This window comes from Ambystoma mexicanum, chromosome 9, assembly GCF_040938575.1.
Source record: "Ambystoma mexicanum isolate Mex_15411 chromosome 9, UKY_AmexF1_1, whole genome shotgun sequence".
In the NCBI taxonomy this organism is placed as follows: Eukaryota; Metazoa; Chordata; class Amphibia; order Caudata; family Ambystomatidae; genus Ambystoma; species Ambystoma mexicanum.
In genome coordinates this window covers 847,741,269-847,759,213 of record NC_090931.1, presented here as the reverse complement: position 1 = coordinate 847,759,213, position 17,945 = coordinate 847,741,269, and the positions used below count along the sequence as shown (strand labels likewise).

The 17,945-nt window shown below is 40.6% G+C and overlaps 1 protein-coding gene across 3 annotated transcripts in view; it reads right to left on the bottom strand.

Moving 5' to 3' along the window:
* Positions 1–17,945, bottom strand: part of LOC138488688 (uncharacterized) — a 1,693,320-nt gene that overhangs the window by 157,575 nt on the left and 1,517,800 nt on the right. For all 3 annotated transcript variants that reach the window (XM_069615913.1, XM_069615915.1, XM_069615914.1), the window contains one exon: positions 3,590–3,674. In XM_069615913.1, coding sequence (XP_069472014.1) covers positions 3,590–3,674 — 85 coding nt within the window. The remainder of the gene's footprint in view (positions 1–3,589; positions 3,675–17,945) is intronic.

The following is a 17,945-nucleotide window of genomic DNA, read 5'->3' as shown; positions in this document are numbered from 1 at the left end:
CCTGATAGGTCAACATCTCCCAGTTATTTATTTACATTTATTTTATTTATTTATTGTGCATTTGTAAGGCACTTATACATCTAGTAAATTGGTTTTCAAAGCGCCCACTGGGAAGCAGGGCAGGAACATAGGAATGAAAGGCAAATATAATATTGAAGTGGAAGAAAGAGGTGGTCCTACTAGGCCTTGTGAGCATTCAGAGCGTACAAGTGCAGAGAGAGAGAAGGGGGTACATGATGGGCATTCCACTGAGGAAGTGCTAGGGAGTAAGTTGCAGCAGCTGCTAAGTGCCTGGCAGACACTACTTGGTGAGAGTGGTTAGCTGCCAGTAAAAGTGCAAGCATGTGAGACAACACAGGCCAATGGGCACCCAAGGCAAGTGTTTGGAGTGGGTGGAGGCTGGAGGCGATTTAGGGGTGGGCAGGGCCAAGAAGGATACATGAAGGCGCTGGTCACCAATCTCATTGCCTGTGGTGTTTAGCAAGAGAGGGAGAGAGGGAAGTAAGAGGTGGAAAGGAATGTCTTGAGGAGCTTCTGGAATTTAAGGAGATCTGGCTCAAGACAGAGAGGAAGGGGAGGCTGTTCCAGAGGAGGTAGCCAGCCGAGGAAAGAGATTGGCCACTATCTTGCTGTTTTGAGAAGCGCTTGACACACAGAGAGTTGGTGCCAGAAAAGCGTAAAGATCTGGAGGGAGAGTATTTGGTGAGAGCCAATTGTAGATAGCGTGGTCCCTAGCCCCAGCCAGCTTTGAGGATGAAGCAGAGGGATTTGTATTTGATCCTTGCAGCAACTGGGAGGCAGTGGGGAGATTGTAGGGCTGGAGAGATGTGGTCCCTGGGCTTGAGGCCAAGGAGAAGTCTTGCAGCCCTATTCTGAATAAGCAGGAGGGGATGTAGTGCAGAAGAGGGTAGATTAAGGAAAGGGAGTTGCAGTAGTCCAGCCTAGAGAGTGCCAGAGCTCTAGGGACATTGACCTTCTTGGGGAAAGTGAGGAAAGAAAGGATTCCTTAGAGGAGGTGGAGTTGAAACTGGGCCTTCTTGGCAAGGTCCTAGATGTGAGGGAGGAAGGAGAGCGAGTAGTCAAAGATGACTCCAAGCTTTCTAGCTTCAGATGAATGAGAAGGGGGAGAGTTCCTAGAGGGAGGCCATAGTGAAGGGAAGAAAGAGGTTGCAAGAGTCCCAATGGGAAGGATTTCAGTCTTGCTGGCGTTGAGAAAGAAATGATTGAAGGCACACCAGGACTGGATGTCAAATAGGCAGTTGGGAATGATGGAGGAAGTAAGGAGAGGATCAGAGGGAAGTTTGAAGAATAGTTGTTTTTCATCTGCATAACACTGGAAGTAGGGGAAGAAAGTTGAAATTAGGTGTGCAAGTGGAGCAAGATAGATGTTAAAGAGCCAGGGAGAAAGGCTGGAGCCCTGGGGAATGCCACAGGTGGTGATAGCTGTGGGAGAGGAGACCGAGCCCAGGATAACCTGGGAGCGACGGTCACTGACGAAGGAGGTCATCCAGTCCAGGGCACACTCCAAAATACCTATGTATCGTGGAGCTGTTTTATGAGGATGGAGTTGTTGAGCGTATCAAATGCAGAGGGGAGATCAAGTAGAATAAGAACAGCTAGGGAGTTTGAGTCAAGAGATGTGAGTAGCTCTTCACAGGTGTTCAGGAGAACAGTTTCCATGCCTCTGGATGTTTGGAACCCAGATTGATAGATGTGCAGGCAAACAACAAGCTCAGTATGCTGGGTCAGTTGGGGGAAGACTAGCTATCCAAAAGTTTCCCAAGGAAGGGGGTTATTGAGATGGGGTGGTACACAAGGGGTAGGCGGAAGGTTTTTTCAGGACCGAACGCACAAGTGAGTGTGTGAAGGAAGAGGGGAAAGACCCAGTAGCAAGAGAGGGATTTCAGAAGTCAGCAAGTGCAGGGACAAGGAAGCCAATGGTTCTAGAAGAACAGGGGGAGAACTTTTTTGAGGAGACCTTCATAGAGCAGACAACTCTAGTGACCGCATTGGATGTGATAGCAGAGAAGGAGGAGAGGAAAGAAGAGAGAGGTTGGGAGGCCAGAGTTGGCAGGGGGATGGAAGCAGGGGAGGGGGAGAAGGAAGAGAGAGTTATAGCGAGTTATGCAAATGCAAGAGGTCTGCTGCATGAAGTGAAGATGAGACACCACAGCAGCAGGGCCTAACGAAAGGCAAGTTCAGTCAACTAGCATGTGGGATTTGTGTGGAAAAACAAGGGTATGAGGTGCAGAATAGGGATGGTTTCTGAAAGGGTGCAAAAAGTATCCATCTCACTACTACATACCCCACTGAAGACACGAATGCAAGACTAAAATTACAAACTTATATATTGACCTCACATGCACAGTGACCCTCAACCAGGATAGGATTCCATACATAATACACCAAAAGGCTTGATGCCTCAATACAACTGAACAAACCCATTCACTCACAGGTTTGTTTCAATATTGGCCCCATACAGCACTATCTCATCAAACTCCATAATAGACATGTGGATAAGAATTTGTCAAGGACCAAACCCAATTTCAATGTAAGGGAGTATCTGCAAAGTAACACAGTGGTATGTGTGCAATGTAAAACACACAATATGCAATGTCACCCATGCATTGTTTAATTGAGTTTAACAAGGCTTCAGAAAAGTTGGCACTGGAGTCAAGATCTCTCATTAAATTAGTTGTACAAAATGAATTTCAAATCAACATTTTTCACTCTTCATCTGTGTACCCATATCTCGCATTCAACTGGTAGTCATTCTTTTGCTCATTCTTTTTCTTTGCGTTTCTCTCTTCGACTCACTACCTTTCTGTTCATGCCTACCTTCTTTTATTTTCACCTTTGTCTCCTTGGCACTCTTCCTCTACCCACTGTTATCCCCTCCTTTGTAATTTGGTTTAATTATATATCCATCTACCTATTTTACTGTATTTCCCCCTGTTTTATGTGGCTATCTTCATGTCTTCTCTCTGCACAGCTCTTTCCCTTGCATTATGTATCTTTCTCTCGATCACCATCTCCAACAATAGAAATAGATGACAGACTAGCATGTCCGCACCAGCCACCTTGTTCTGTAGAACTTCAGGAACAACTGTCAATTGGCCTTTTACTAAAGAGCGAGAAGTCTGATGTGGTTAGTCCTACTCACAACTTCCCCAGAAAAAGAAAATACAATTAAAATAAAATGTAGAGCCAGTTATCCTTAAAATATTCCAGTAAACAGAAGATCAAAAAGGGCACACTCCGATGTTCACATCCATTTCAGTGATCACTGATGCTACAATAGTCCCACAGAAAAAAAACACACTGATGCAGGGGTAAAGCAGGCCTACTGACTTCTCCATTGAGTGTCCTATGGTTGGATCACGCCGCTCTAAAGCTCCTCTCTTTGCAGCAACTCCCATCTTAACGAAATGCTGCATCCAACTCGATATCCCAAGTGCATATTGTTTACTTCAAGACTTACCACTAACGGGAGTTTGTAGAATGAATTTGGTGGAAAATCTAAATTTGCACTGATCAGAAGGCAGTCAGACCGGTATTATTTCTGAATATTGACTAGGCTGGTGCTTACCGTCTTCTGGGCGCTGATAACCTTTTGAAGACATCAGGTCCAGGGGGCTTCCTTCTCGCTGGCGGCTTTGGCTCAGGAGGAGTAGCTGGAAACAGAGAAGCATCAACATATGTTCAACTTGAGTTGAAAACCAAGACATGGAGTTTTGCTGCACTGGCAACCAAATGGAAGACATGCACATAGTTGCATTTCAAATGGAGACAGGAACATAAAAGTAGAAGTACATCAATTTATGAAGCTACAGAGACATTTGCATACCTGCATGTGTCAATTCATGTATTAAATACATACACAAACTAACACACGCAACATATGTATACAGGATACTACTACGCACAAGTTGACAGATATTGAGTCTACACCAAAATCCAATTTTGAAGCAAATTAATACATTAAGTATAATCATATTTTCAAGGCTAAATCTATGAGCACACTAAAACAACACTCTAAAATCCAGCCACTATTAGAACCAGTCACAGAAAGGTGCCCTGGAGGGTCGGATTGGCCCCTTGGCCTTTCGGCACGTGGCTGGGCCAAAATCGTCCCAGGGGAGTGGGGGCCGGTTTCTGGCCATGCCTGGGCCGGTTTGGAAGAACAAAAATTGGAACAATAAATATATATTTTTTCCAATGTTTAAAAAAAAAAGCCTTTCATCCTTGAGAACCAACACAGGTTGGGTGATATTGTATGCATATTTGTTCGATAAAAAAGAGCTTAAGTGTAAGTTCTATACAATAACATATTATCATTTGGACTTGGGCGTCAGCTTGGATTCACAGTAATTTAGTGTACTTAGGAACAATGCTATTTGATGCCACTTCCTGTTTTTTCAAGGGGTGAAAGGTTGTGTTTCATTGCTTCCCGGGATGTCACTTTGGGGTGGGGTCAAATGACATCACTTCCGGTGATGTCATCAGAGGTCAAGGGTCATGAGGCGAGGGGTGGGCCACTTTTTTGAGACGAGGGGTTGGCCACTTATTTTGGGGTGAACGGGCTGATTTCTGACCCTGGTGCCCTGTTATTGCTTTCCTAAATCTTGGGAATCCTTGGGCCACAATTAAGTGGGCCATTTGTTTAGGTTTTGTCTCATATATATATAAAAAAATCTTTCATTGGGGTGACGTTGAGGTGCTTGTGTAGTGCATTCCACTCAGCGGGTGTTGAAAGATATACTAGCGTAACTCTGAGCCCCCGTTTCATACAGCCAATAAGTGCAATTATGGCATCACCAATAAAACCACCTATGACATCTTGAATAGTTAATAGTGCATGATGTGAGGAGAAATGTTTGCATTTAGTTCTTCTTTGCAGTTCTGTCTCTTTTGAAGAATGACATTGTAATGAACATGAGACAGACACCATAATCAAAAGGTGTTCCAGCTCATTTACAGGTCTGCCCTACAGTGGATATCTTTATCATGAAAATACAAAGCAGTGCCTTGTGTTCTAAACCCTGTAACTGCGATCTCCGGGTATGCAGACGGGTGGTGTGTGTGGATGCAGGCACATGCAAATAGGGCACAGTGCAATTTCACACAGCATGATGGAGAACTGAGGAAAGGTTAAAGACTACCAAACCTCTCAAAAAAAATATATCATAGTCAAATAAGTGTTTCTTGAACAAAGGAAAGGATAGCCTACAACTGTGGAAAAAGGTACGGCAGACCAGACGCGGAGTGACCTTGAAGGAACCATCAAAATGAAATACAATAACATGTTTTGTGTATAAACTCTGATTACAACTAAGTAGTCCACTGGTTGAACGTGTGTTGTTTACAATGCATATTGATTGATTGATTGATATTTTATTTCTATTGCGCTCGTACACAAGTGTTTCAGAGCGTGACAAGGCAAGGGAGGGGAACAGGGAAGAACAAACCAGCGATCTTACTAGGCCCAGTGACATTGAGAACGCGCAAGTGCATGGGAGAGGGGGGAGGGGAAAAGTGCATGGAAGGGGGGGAGAGGTGGAAAGTGCGAAGCAGAGGAGAAACAGATAAATAACAATAAATAAATAACAAAGGCAACAAACAGTGGTAATGCAGCCAGCAATTTGCAAGTGCTAGGTTTAAGGCAGCAGACAGGGTGGGTCTGATAAGTGCAGGAAGAAAAAGGGGGGGCTGTATGGGTACAGATACAGACCCCAGTGCAAGGGGTGGCCCGGAGGCAGTGCGGGAGGGTGACAGGATGAGCAGGTACCTGGGCCCAAAAGACAGAGGGTGGCCAGGTGCACGGTGCCAAGAGAGAACAGATCAGAACAGATATGACATTGTAGATTACCTGGAGCATGAACAAGAAGTCATTTCTCTTTTCTTATTCTTGATAAACTGACAGGGCTTCTTACACCAGTACATGTGACCAATGAAATATCATATGGGGTGTCGTGATTGATGTTCCAGACAATGCCATTAGTGATGTCACCAGCGATGCAATCCGTGATGTCAACAGCCTGCTCTAGTTTCCAGGGATGCAATCAATGATGTCATAAGAGATGTCATATCTAATGTTGATGCGATGTACAATTTCATCATTGTGCTCATGGGCTGCACGGCATGGAGTTAATATTGTGTAGCTTCCAACACCTGCCGAATTTGGAAGGACTTTGTTACATCACAGCAGCACCTTAATGTTGCTTCAACTAAATGCTTTGATTGAACTTCAAGGGTGTTGCTTTGTTGAGCTGCTTCACCTTAACTCTGTCTTCACTCACGGAATTTGAAGGATTTTGTGATGCTATATCTCTAGATACTCTCATGGTAAAGGGTTCAATCCGAGTTCCTACAAAATCTTCAGTTTGTTGCTGATCTGTGCAATATGGGGTACAATGCCGTGGCCCCTGATGGCAAGCCCTCCCCCCACACACATTTCTTTTCTCCTTCTACCCCCTGTATCTACAAGTGGTAACGTTGAAAATTCAATGTTCCAGTATAAATGGGTTTGAATAGCAATGTAAAGCAACAGAGTAACTTTTCTGTCAAGACTCAGACATCCACAACTCTGAAACATGTCATCAGTTGCATTCCTTTACATTCTTGACACTTTTGTAGTAAACCATGCTACAAACTATTTGCATTTACCACACATCTGAGTGTTTTCTCAAACATTGAGCACCACACGCCGTGGGTAATAATAAGCAGCGCTCAGATACCTGAGGGTTCGTAGCGCTATATTAATGCGAAATTATTATTATTATAATTAACTTATTAATTATTATTATTAAATTATTATTGCAATGTTTAGGAAAATAGTCAATAACATTCTCCATGCATACAGGCTGTAATCAGATTAAAATGTATCCTACTTCTTAGGTTCTTCTTCCTCACATCTTCCCATCCAGCCTAATACTGAAAACCGCTCCATAGCAGGTCTATTTTATATGTGTACATTATATGCATGCATTGCACTTCTCCCCGAAACATCTCGATGTGTATCCAAATAGTCAGACATCATCCCTGGACAGACACTGCCAATAAACACCAAACCTATTCCTTTAGAATCCTTGGTACTGTCTCACTCATTTCATTGTGCCCAATTAAGTCTAAAGTAGCCCTCTATGTCTACACTGCAGAGCACACAAAAGTGTTTTCTCCACCCAATGCAAAATGCGCTCCCATTTCAAATGACTCATACCGAATGCTCATGCAGGACCGGGTCACACCAGTGTAATGCTTGTGTAATTTAAAACAACTCCCATTTTCCTTTTGGCCACATTTCTCAGTCCCCATTCACCTCAATTCCGTGCACACCCCAAACCTATTTATCAGCCATCCACTAAGCTCTCCTTTTATTTCCACTGCAGAATCTTCTTTCTTTATCTATTTTTTAATGTTTTTTATTGTACTCGCAATGTCATAAAATTGCTCTTAAAAGAGATTCTTCGGGCATCCACAAACTCCAGACCTTCACTAATCCACCTCACTAGCCCTCCCCTTCAAGAATAGCACAGGAACCCCATGTACACCATTTTAAACACATTTATAAAAAACTAAAAGTTGTTTTTTTACAATTGCATCAAGGAAAAACAATGCATTATACATAATGCGGATTTTCAAAACGGTAAAGCATTTATTCCAGCAATGGAATAATGGCCACATTAAGACTGGAACTAGGGATAACTTCCCTTAAAGCTACGGCACTTAAAAGAAGAGCTGAGATTCATCATAAGATGACTAACCAATCTACGAATCCTCTTTTAAACTTATTAAATCAAGAACTCTCCAAGGAAACAACTTCTTACCATCTAAAAACAAACATGGAAAAGTTGCATAAAGAGATAGGTTGGTTCCCTGTATCTAAGGATATACATACCACAACTAAGAAGGCCCTATCTAAATGTATAGATCTATGGGACTGGCTCGAATATTATGACCATTTAAGTAAACTTACAAAGTACAAATTTGTGCAGTACAGACTTTACATCTACCTGAAACCACAGTTGTACCTAAACCTGAGTCCCTCTAGTAAGCTTAGACGCTTCCTTCTTTTGCTGCGCCTGGATTGTCTTCCGGTATTAGCCAATAAGTGGGTAGAGAAACATATATTACCACACGAAAGATACTGTTGTATGTGCAAGAACTCTTCCATCAACGAAACAGCTATGCACCTTTTAACAGCCTGCCCTACAATGCTCGAAATATACGAACAATGTTATGGGAAAGTGGTCCATAATCCTGCCCACATAGAAGAGCCATGGTTTTGGCATCATAGCTTAAATTCAACGTCTATAAAAACTCAAACAGCAATGTATAGCATATGGCTGAATATCGAGAAATCTTTGGCGATAAGCATTTAGTCCTATAACAGTTAAACTATGCTAATGCGAATAGGACTAGGCAGACCTAAAGTATATATCACAAGTCCTAAAAGACTGCTTCCCTTTATTAGGTCTATGAATTTTTGACTTTCAATCTAATGAAACTAGCTGCTCTTTAGACCAGGAAAGGGGAGACACTGATTAGTGTAAATCCTAAGTAATATGACTACATGATGACAAATTAACTAGATACATCATTGATAACTTGATCATAAGAACAACTTGTCTTGAACTAGAAACATATGTCTCCCCTTGTCCCGATTGATTTTGGCTTGTTTATTATTTAATATTGTTTGATTTCTTTTTATTGATGTTATATATCTGTATTTTACTCTTTAACATACATATGTGTAAAGTTTATATTCTAAACTGTATCACATTATTATTAAACTTTATTCCAGCAATGCATCATAGGAGTGTTTTCCCAGATAGTCTGAAATTATCTCTGCACACACTAGCAATATTACCAAACCTTATCAATTAAGAACGTTGGTCCCTTCTTTTCAATTAAGTCTAAACTCACCCTTTACGTGTGACTTTCCATACATGACCTATATGTCACCTTCGCAATATCACATTGTAATGTTTACACCATGAGATATTTTATTAACTTGATGCGAAAGACGTGCCCATTTAAAATGAGTCATTACAAACACAAACGCTGGATGATCTTGTGCTGCTGTGGCACATGTTGTCAGTTCCTTTGTGGATTCAATTATAGACATTCCCTAATTTGAAGTATACAATCCCACCCCACAATTCTGGCACAAAAAACAGGCCCTACTAGGAAGCATTATTTTGGTTTATTCAAATAAAATCACTTGAAAGGTGGTCCCCTAACTTTATGATGGAGAAGTCATCACAATAAGAATGCAAAAGATTTCTAACTGGTTTACAGAAACTAGAATGTGTCTGTCTGTGCAATTCTCAGTAATAGATCATGCACAAACACAATCACTTCATCTATCAAATGATTATGTTTCTAAAATGGATAATCCTAAATAACACAATACCCGCTCCAAGCAGCACACTTAATTCTATGACCACATTGTCGCTTATTGGTCAGTGTATTAAAATTCTCTATATGTAGCAAATTAAAACAGTTTCTTCTTTCCAGTATCAACCCCAAGTATAGATATTAGAAAATTACATTTATGTGGATGTGGTGTTGTTGGTTTTCTAGCCTACACGTAGAAATACAATAAAACTATGCTAGGATACATTAGGATAGATAGGCATGTGTTTAGGGAGGTTCACTGTGAATTTGACAAAAACTCTAATATCTCAGAAAAATTTAACAAACCTTAATTACTGAAAAAATACCACTTTTTAAATTTTTATTTGGGGGCTCCCACCCAAACCCTGTTTCCCTTCGATTATAACCCCACCAAAAACCCCTCACCACCTGTTTTCATCCCTTAGCTCTCCATCCTCATATATACATTTAATACAAAATGCTGTGTTTTTTTGGTATTTAAGGTTGGTGGAAAAAGTTATTCATTATTTCATGTCACTGGATAGTGTTTAGGGATACTGCTCTCCATTTAGAACACACAGTGTAGTGGTTTAAGCATTCAACATTGGAATATAGTTTTATCATTTTCTAATACATGAATACATTCTCATAGGTGATCATATTTTAAAACCTGTGACAGGCTAGGGGCTGCAGGCTCTGGACAATTTTAAGCTCAACATCATATTTCTCACACATCATCATGGCATCATGACACATCAAAGATATTTGGATTTCTGTATTGCCTTGTTCACTACGAACGCAAGGATATGTCCCAATAATGTATGTGATGAGGTATTAAATTTTTGTAAATATTTATAATTGTATTATTTTTAATAATCCTACAAATATTGTGTTTGGACACATTTGAGAAAGGAAAGTCTCATGATCATAACAGCAACACTAGCTAATCTATGTATCTATATATATATATATATATATATATATATATATATATATATATATATATATATATATATATAAAGGGAAATTTGTGGATATGTGTGGGTTTATCTGTTCACAATGTTCAGCACACTTTTCAACATGCTACAAACCTGAGATTTGACATGTGGGTAGGCTCCATGGTGTAGACAATGAGATTGACAAAGTAATGTCCAACCTATCCAATACTTCACGCCAAAAGTTCAAAACTCTTGGGCAATACCACAACATATGGACTAATGTCCCCCTCTCACTCCTACACCCCCAAGAGACATCATCAGTTATTAAACTCAAAGCCAGTATCCGCATCAGAGTCCAGTATAACCTCCCCAAAACCTTCTGATGAATAAGCCGCAACTTAAGGTCCATCTTGCTGCTGCATCCAACCCTACATACATATTTCCAGGCATCATCATCAATTGCACAGCCCAAATCTAATTCCCACTTCTCTTTCAAATTGTCCCAAGACTCCTTTACCGTATCTCCTTCCCTCATAAGTTTTAAATATGTAGACACATTACGTATCGACGAGCTAAACATATTCCAACCCGCCGGTTCCTTCTCCAATAGCATAGACAACATATTGAATACTTGAATTAACAGACTTTCTAATTCGTTATATCTATTCAACTCTCTTCCACTTAAATGGAACACTACTTGAAGCTCTTCAAAGGTCCGCAAGCGCCCATCCTGCAATAAATCATCCAATGACAACACACCTTTTGAGACCCAGCTCAGCCAATATAGAAATCTGTTCCCCATCTGCAAAGCCGGATTATACCAAATGGACGACTTAAGATTCATAAAAACATTTCCATTGAAATTAAGTATCCACCACCACATTACGTCTTTAGTCACCCTAATAGTCAGTAATTTAGTAGACCCTTTAGACAATTTTCCCATTGAAAAGACATTCCCTAAACAAAATGGTAATAAAGCTTCCCTTTCTATAGTTATCCAGACTGGTTCTACCCCCCCCCCACCTCCCCCCTTCTTCATTCGCATATAAGGCTGCTTTTTTCAAAATAAAGACCTATAATACTTCTCCAAATCCAGATATCCAAACCCCCCTTCTTTCGTATCCCGTAGCAAAATATGTCTAGGAATCTTAGGAGCCTTCCTTTCTCCACATAGAAAATCTTGAAAGACCCTATCAAGGTCTTTAAGTAATTTTTTAGGAAACGGTAGGGGAATCGATTGCATAGCATACAAACTTTAGGCAAAAGTGACATTTTAATTGTATTAATTTTCACCCAAATCCCTAAATCTAATCTCGATCATCTCCTAATATCTCTCTAAAGGGTATCTAACAATTTAGCTACATTAAATTGAACAATTTTTCGCATATCTTTGATCAGAAAAATCCCAAAATATTTCACACTATCTTCAGACCATCTACTGTTCCATCCTACAAAATCTCCTCTCCTAACTGCAGTTGAAAGTGGGAACACCTCAGTTTTATCCCAGTTGATTTTTTAACCTGACTATTTGCCCACTTTTTCAAGCACCTCCTTAAGAACCACACTGCTCTTCACAGCATTTGAAAGTACAGCTACCATAGCATCCACATAAGAAAGAACTTTCACTTCCTTTGACCCAAATTTCAAGTCATTTATTCTCTGTTCATTCCGTATCAGAGCTATTAAGGGTTCAAATGCAATGTTGAACAAAAAAGGTGATAAAGGACACCCCTGTGGTGTTCCTCTTCTAAGTTTAAAGGGTTCAGGCATCATATTATTAACCCAAACACGGCCCATTGCAAAATTCTGAAGACAACAAATCACTTCTCTATACCTATGTCCGAATCCCATTTTCTCCATAGTAAAATCTAGAAAGTCCCAATTCACTCTGTCGAATGCTTTCTCAGCATCCATAAAAACCAAAGCAGCATCAATACCGCTATTACTATGAAGGCTTATTATGTCAATTAATGTCCGAATATTATCATAACCAGAGCTACCCTTCATAAACCCTACTTGAGACTCATGAATGATATTCCCCATGCAACCACTTAATCAATTAGCCAGTATTTTTGTAAAAAGTTTGACATCTACATTGAATAAAGAAATTGGTCTATAGTTCTTACATTTCTTGCTATCTCTTCCCTCTTTCGGTATCACAGTAATCATAGCTTCAGTCATTGATCGAGATAGATCTTGCCCACTTAAAAATGAATTAAACAAGTCACACAAAATTGGAGCCAGAAAAGTGTCACATTTTCTATAGAACTCAATGGGCAGTCCATCCAAACCCGGAGATTTCCCTAAATGCAACTGTCCAATGGCCAGCAGCAGGACCTCATCAACCTCAATATCTGCTTCTAACATATTGGTATCATCTGTTAGCAATACTTTAATAGGTATGTTTCCAAACAGAGTGTCCAAATCTTGTCTGGCAATTGAATCCTTCTCTGTATACAATTTTCTGCAATAATTCCTAAAGCTTGAACAAATGTCAGTATTCTTCCACACCAATTGCTCATTCTCATCCCGGATTCCCTGAACAAAGGTCCCTCCATGCATACCTTTCAAATTATTTGCCAACAATCTACCACTTTTCTCACCAAATTCTATCGCGTAAAGAAAAGACCCTTCTCTGCCATCAAATTATTGACATTTACCAACTTTTCCCGGGTTTGTTCCATTGCAGCTCTATCTTTTATTCTCCCATATTGGGCATATTTTTGTTGTAACTCTGACAATTTTGCTTCCAACATCTTGACTTCTTTCATGGATTTCTTCCGAAGATGAGAAGTCCAATCAATCATAGCTCCTCTAACAGTTAGCCTTAAAACTATCCCATATAACCCCTTTCCTAGCAGAACCTTCATTAAGGTCAAAGAAATCAGTCATTTGGGACAACAAATCAATCGCCACCTCCTTCTCTTCCAAGATTCTGGCTAGTAATCTCCACTTCCTAAAAGGTGAGGTTATCGCATCCATCTGCAAACAAATATCTACAGGTGCATGATCAGAAAGGTCTCTCTCCTTTATGTTAACATCTAGAATTTTATCCAATAACGTCTTAGTAAATAAAATACAATCCTATCTAGAAAAAGATGCATGCACTGGGGAGAAAAATGTAAATTCTTTGACAGACGGATGCAACTCCCTCCAAACGTCAACTAGCTCAAATTTTTCAAGAAGGAAATTGAACTCCCTGCAAATACCCACATTAGTATATCTGCACAAGCTAACTCTATCCAATTTACAATCCCAAATACAATTAAAATCACCACCTAAAATGATCATCTCACCATGCATTCCCTTCAAAAGATTCAAAACACCATCAAATAACCCTCTACCAGATGCACATGGACCATAGACACAGGCCAGGGTGATAATTTTTCCTTCATATACAAAATCAGCAAAAATAATTTGTCCGTCTCCATCCATTGCTACCTTTTCAATTTTATATTGCAGTCCTTTCTGAAATAAAATACTCACTCCTCTAGAGCTCGCAGAATAACAAGTTAAGTGTTTTAAGCAGTCTGAAATGCTTGGATGTGTGTGTGTGTCTGTTCGAAATGTTCAGCACACTTCTCAATATGCTACTCACCTGAAATTTGACAATTGGGTAGTTTCCATGGTGAATACAATGTAAAAAGTATTAAAAACATTGTTCGAATTTTTTTAAGCATTTTTGTAAGTGGCCTGCAATGCTTGGGTATGTGTGTGTATCTGTTCTAAATGTTCAGCATACTTCCCAACATGCTACAACACCTGAAATCTGCCATGTGGGTAGGTTCCATGGTATAGATAATGTAAAAAGTATAAAATATAAATATACCATTGTCTATTTCTTTATTTATTTAGTAGGAATTACCGTGCAAAGCACAAGCACAACTGCGAGTGATTTATATGGATCCGCTGACAAGACCTTCTTTTCTTTGCAAAGCCTTTCATGGCTCCATCTGGAGAATTATATTGGAAGGCCTTCCTCAAAGTTAAATATACATGCTGTAAGCTTTCTTTGAGGCTCGGGAGTTTTGAAATCAAGCATCTGACTGTGTGGTCCCTTCAGATTTTTATCTTTTCAGAGGACAGTGGATTCAGCCTAGCTGGAACTTCCATGTATTTTTCCCTAAAAGTCTGCCCAATGAGATGAGTCCATGTAAGTGGGAGGCATCTCATTAACGGGGGATGGAGGGGGGTGTGAACAGATGGTCTTTGTTATGGAACTTTTCATTTGTTTCTTTAATGGCTTTTAATTATATAGTTCTGTTTCCTCATGATGGCCAGGCTAATCCACGGAATTCCAACCCAACCCCCATTCAACCATGTGTGTAGGGGTAAACCGAAAGGGTAGCTTGGTGTCAGGCTTAAGGGAGAGCTGAGAAAACTAGCACTGCCCAAGCTATATAACATTTCATATCTGGTCATGCAGATGAAAATAATAATGCTTTCTTTATTTTAAAGTATAATTACAAATAATTGCATTTCTAAAGGAATCACTCTTATATTTATGACATATGTTCTTAAAAGAGAGTTGATTTTGAATGTGTTCAGAAAAAGAAACATAGAAAAAGAAACATAGAATGTTGTGAATACAATTAAAGATGAATGCATTAACCTCTGTTCACAAATTGAATAATGTTTTCCAGATTATTTAAAAAAACGCTCCCAGGTTTTCTCTTATACTTGTCAATGTTTTCAAAATATATTATGAACTGGTGCCAGCCCATTGGCTTTAAGTACATTGGCACTATCTTAAATGGCTTTGGAAAGTTTTATTTTACTGTAAAAGGCTTTGAGAATTTCTTGTGGTGAGTTTAAAGTTGATTTCAAGCCCAGTCTTTTGGAATTCAATACATTTTTGCTGATGCAGTTCAAAGGAATGTTTCAGGTATGTGACAATATTTGTGCCATTTGTCGGGCATACTCCCCAAATGAACAACTCACTACCTGCATACCACAGGTGCACGCTTCTCCGTGGAAATTGAAGAAAAGCACCATACATGAAGGAAGGACTTGTTCTGGCATCTCAAAGGGCTCTCTTTTTCCTTTTCTTGCCCATAATGTTCAGCCAACTCTCTTTAAGTGTATCTCAAACACATTATTTTAATTGTATTTAGGAAACAATCCCTATTTTTTTCCAAATGTAGGTGTGAGGATTTCGATCGTCCGCATGGTAGGCGTGCACTCGCCTGGGCTTTTTTGACATTTTTTATTGAATGGAATGATGGTAGACCAACCTCAGGAAAATGTGTGGGGCTAATCCACACACATTTTCCTATGCTCACACCACGACAAAAGCAGAGACCCATGTCCTATGGTGTGGAAAAAGCCTACAGGTGCAGTCCGAGCCTGTCATATTTAGTTGAAATGTGACAGACAGAAGTGCAAAATGTCATCTTCAGGAAGAGGGAGGACCAACCTTCCCCCTGCCATGAGCATCCTGATTAACTGACAAAGGCTCCATGCATCCACCCAGCTCTTTTGTTAGGCCCTGTAGCTGGTGGCAGTGATTAACATACCAATAGAGGGTACTTCAAACAGGCCCACATGGCGCCTGGCTGCAGAGGTTAACACAGGAGACAGGAAAACCAACAACATTTCATATGTAACATTGTAAACCTGAAGCCAGCTCCCGCCCTCAGTATCAATGACAGTGAACTGTCATGTCTGGGACTGTTGTTTACAGTAGGCCACCCCACTAGGGGGACCCCATTCATAAGGTATGAGAATGTGGTTTGCCGGAGCCCGATAGTCTGGTATCTCCATAGCTTCAAGGGAGATCTGCCACCTTAATCAGGAACCACAGCAGAGAGATTCGTTGATCAACAACAGACAGGAAGATGTGTGGAACTCAGTATCACAAGGGAGTGTGCCCAGAGCACTCTCTGTTGAGAGAAGGTTCCTGCCATATTGGTTGTGGTACCCCCCTGGTTCCTGTTTTCACCCTTTTACCTTTATTGTTGAAACACTTGTGTATAGGCATGTTATAAATGCCATATCATATCATATCAAAGCACAATGCTTATGACCCCACGCATACAGAAGATTGTTGGTAGGTACCCCAGGATTGGTTCACTAAGGAAGGCTTAGTCTGCACCAATCACTGTGGCAGACCATGCTTTAAAAGGGGGCTGGAACTCCTCTTTTGGCAGATTATCTGAAGACTTCACAAGAAGTATATAAAAAAAACTCAACCTTGGACCCCAGCTGAAGGCACCGTCTGCCTTACATCTTCCGCCAGTGAATGAAGGCCATAATATCCAAAGATGGAAGCAATACACATTTTCCAGTGAACAGAGGGAGATACAGACCCTCCAGCCGCTCCATAACTGGCACCCAGCCAGCACACATCATTCCCTACTAGGCTATGCAGCAAGCTTCCTGAATAGAAAGTGCTGCAAGGTCTCTGAATCTACAACCAAGGACAAGGCAGCTGCCTGCAACACACTCCAGAGCTGTGGGCTGTCTGCCTTAAAGGACAATACAAGCCTAAAGAGGAAGCTTTCAACAAGCATCTACCGACATCTGCCTTAAAGGACCTTTTTTTCAAGCAAGTCGAGTTCCTCAAGCTGCAACCAACTGAGTGCTGACTGTTGTCAAGTCATAGTCACTTAAAATAATGCGAGACATCTCAACCAGTGCTTCAGAAATGCCAACCAGCACTGAGACAATAATTCATAACCGCAAGCTGCTGTGTAGGCCAACTTTCAGCCGTTCGTCCACGTTCGCTCGCCAAACCATCTTGCTGCCCGGTACCCGCAGCTGACTCCCTTCTTGAAGCCTGTCACAGAAGTTGCAAAGCGCCCTGAAGCTGAATTGACCCGGGTGAGCACCAAAAACATCTTCAGCCAAATGTACATTGTTGTTCTATCCCCCTGGTCCTTCCCAGAAGGAGCCTAGGGACATTATGAGACCCATTTCTCCCTTTGTGCTGAAGCCATGAAATCTTAAACTGTTGTGGTTATTAACCATACTGACTATCGTCTTGTCATTATCCAGAGCTAATCCATTTCCTTCTTTGAAACTGTCTGTCCTCTGTATTCCTTTACAGTGTGGGTATATTTTGTAGTTTAGCTAGACTATCTGTAGTGATACAAATAAAGTAGATATGTTTGATACAACCTTGACTGGACAATTCCTTTTATCATTGGGTAATAATTGTATTTCTGCTGTGTTGCAACTAGCCAACGATTCATGAGCTTTCGGAGGTAAGCCTGCCGTTCTGTCCCTGTTACCAAAATTGGACAAGGAGGTTATAAGTTGCTTGTTATTCCAATCTGTTCATATCCGTTTGGGTGTATTAGAGGTGTGGGGCTGATGGATGGTTTAGAAACCAATGTTCACCCATGGATCAGTGCTACCCCAGAAGTTGATTCATCACCGTAGGATTACTTTCTAAATGCATCTACAATATTCTCCAACCACCCACTAACCCCTCCCTTTATCAGCACTCTGCAATTTTCATTCTTTATCACGTCTTTAATGATTATACTAGCATGCTAGTTAAAGATCTGCATGTGACATCGCAATATAATGTAAAATCTAAAGATAAATAAAAAGGCTTTATTGGGATGAACAAACTCCAGATTGTTACTAATCCATCTCTTGAGTGCTCTCCAAATCTTTGCTACC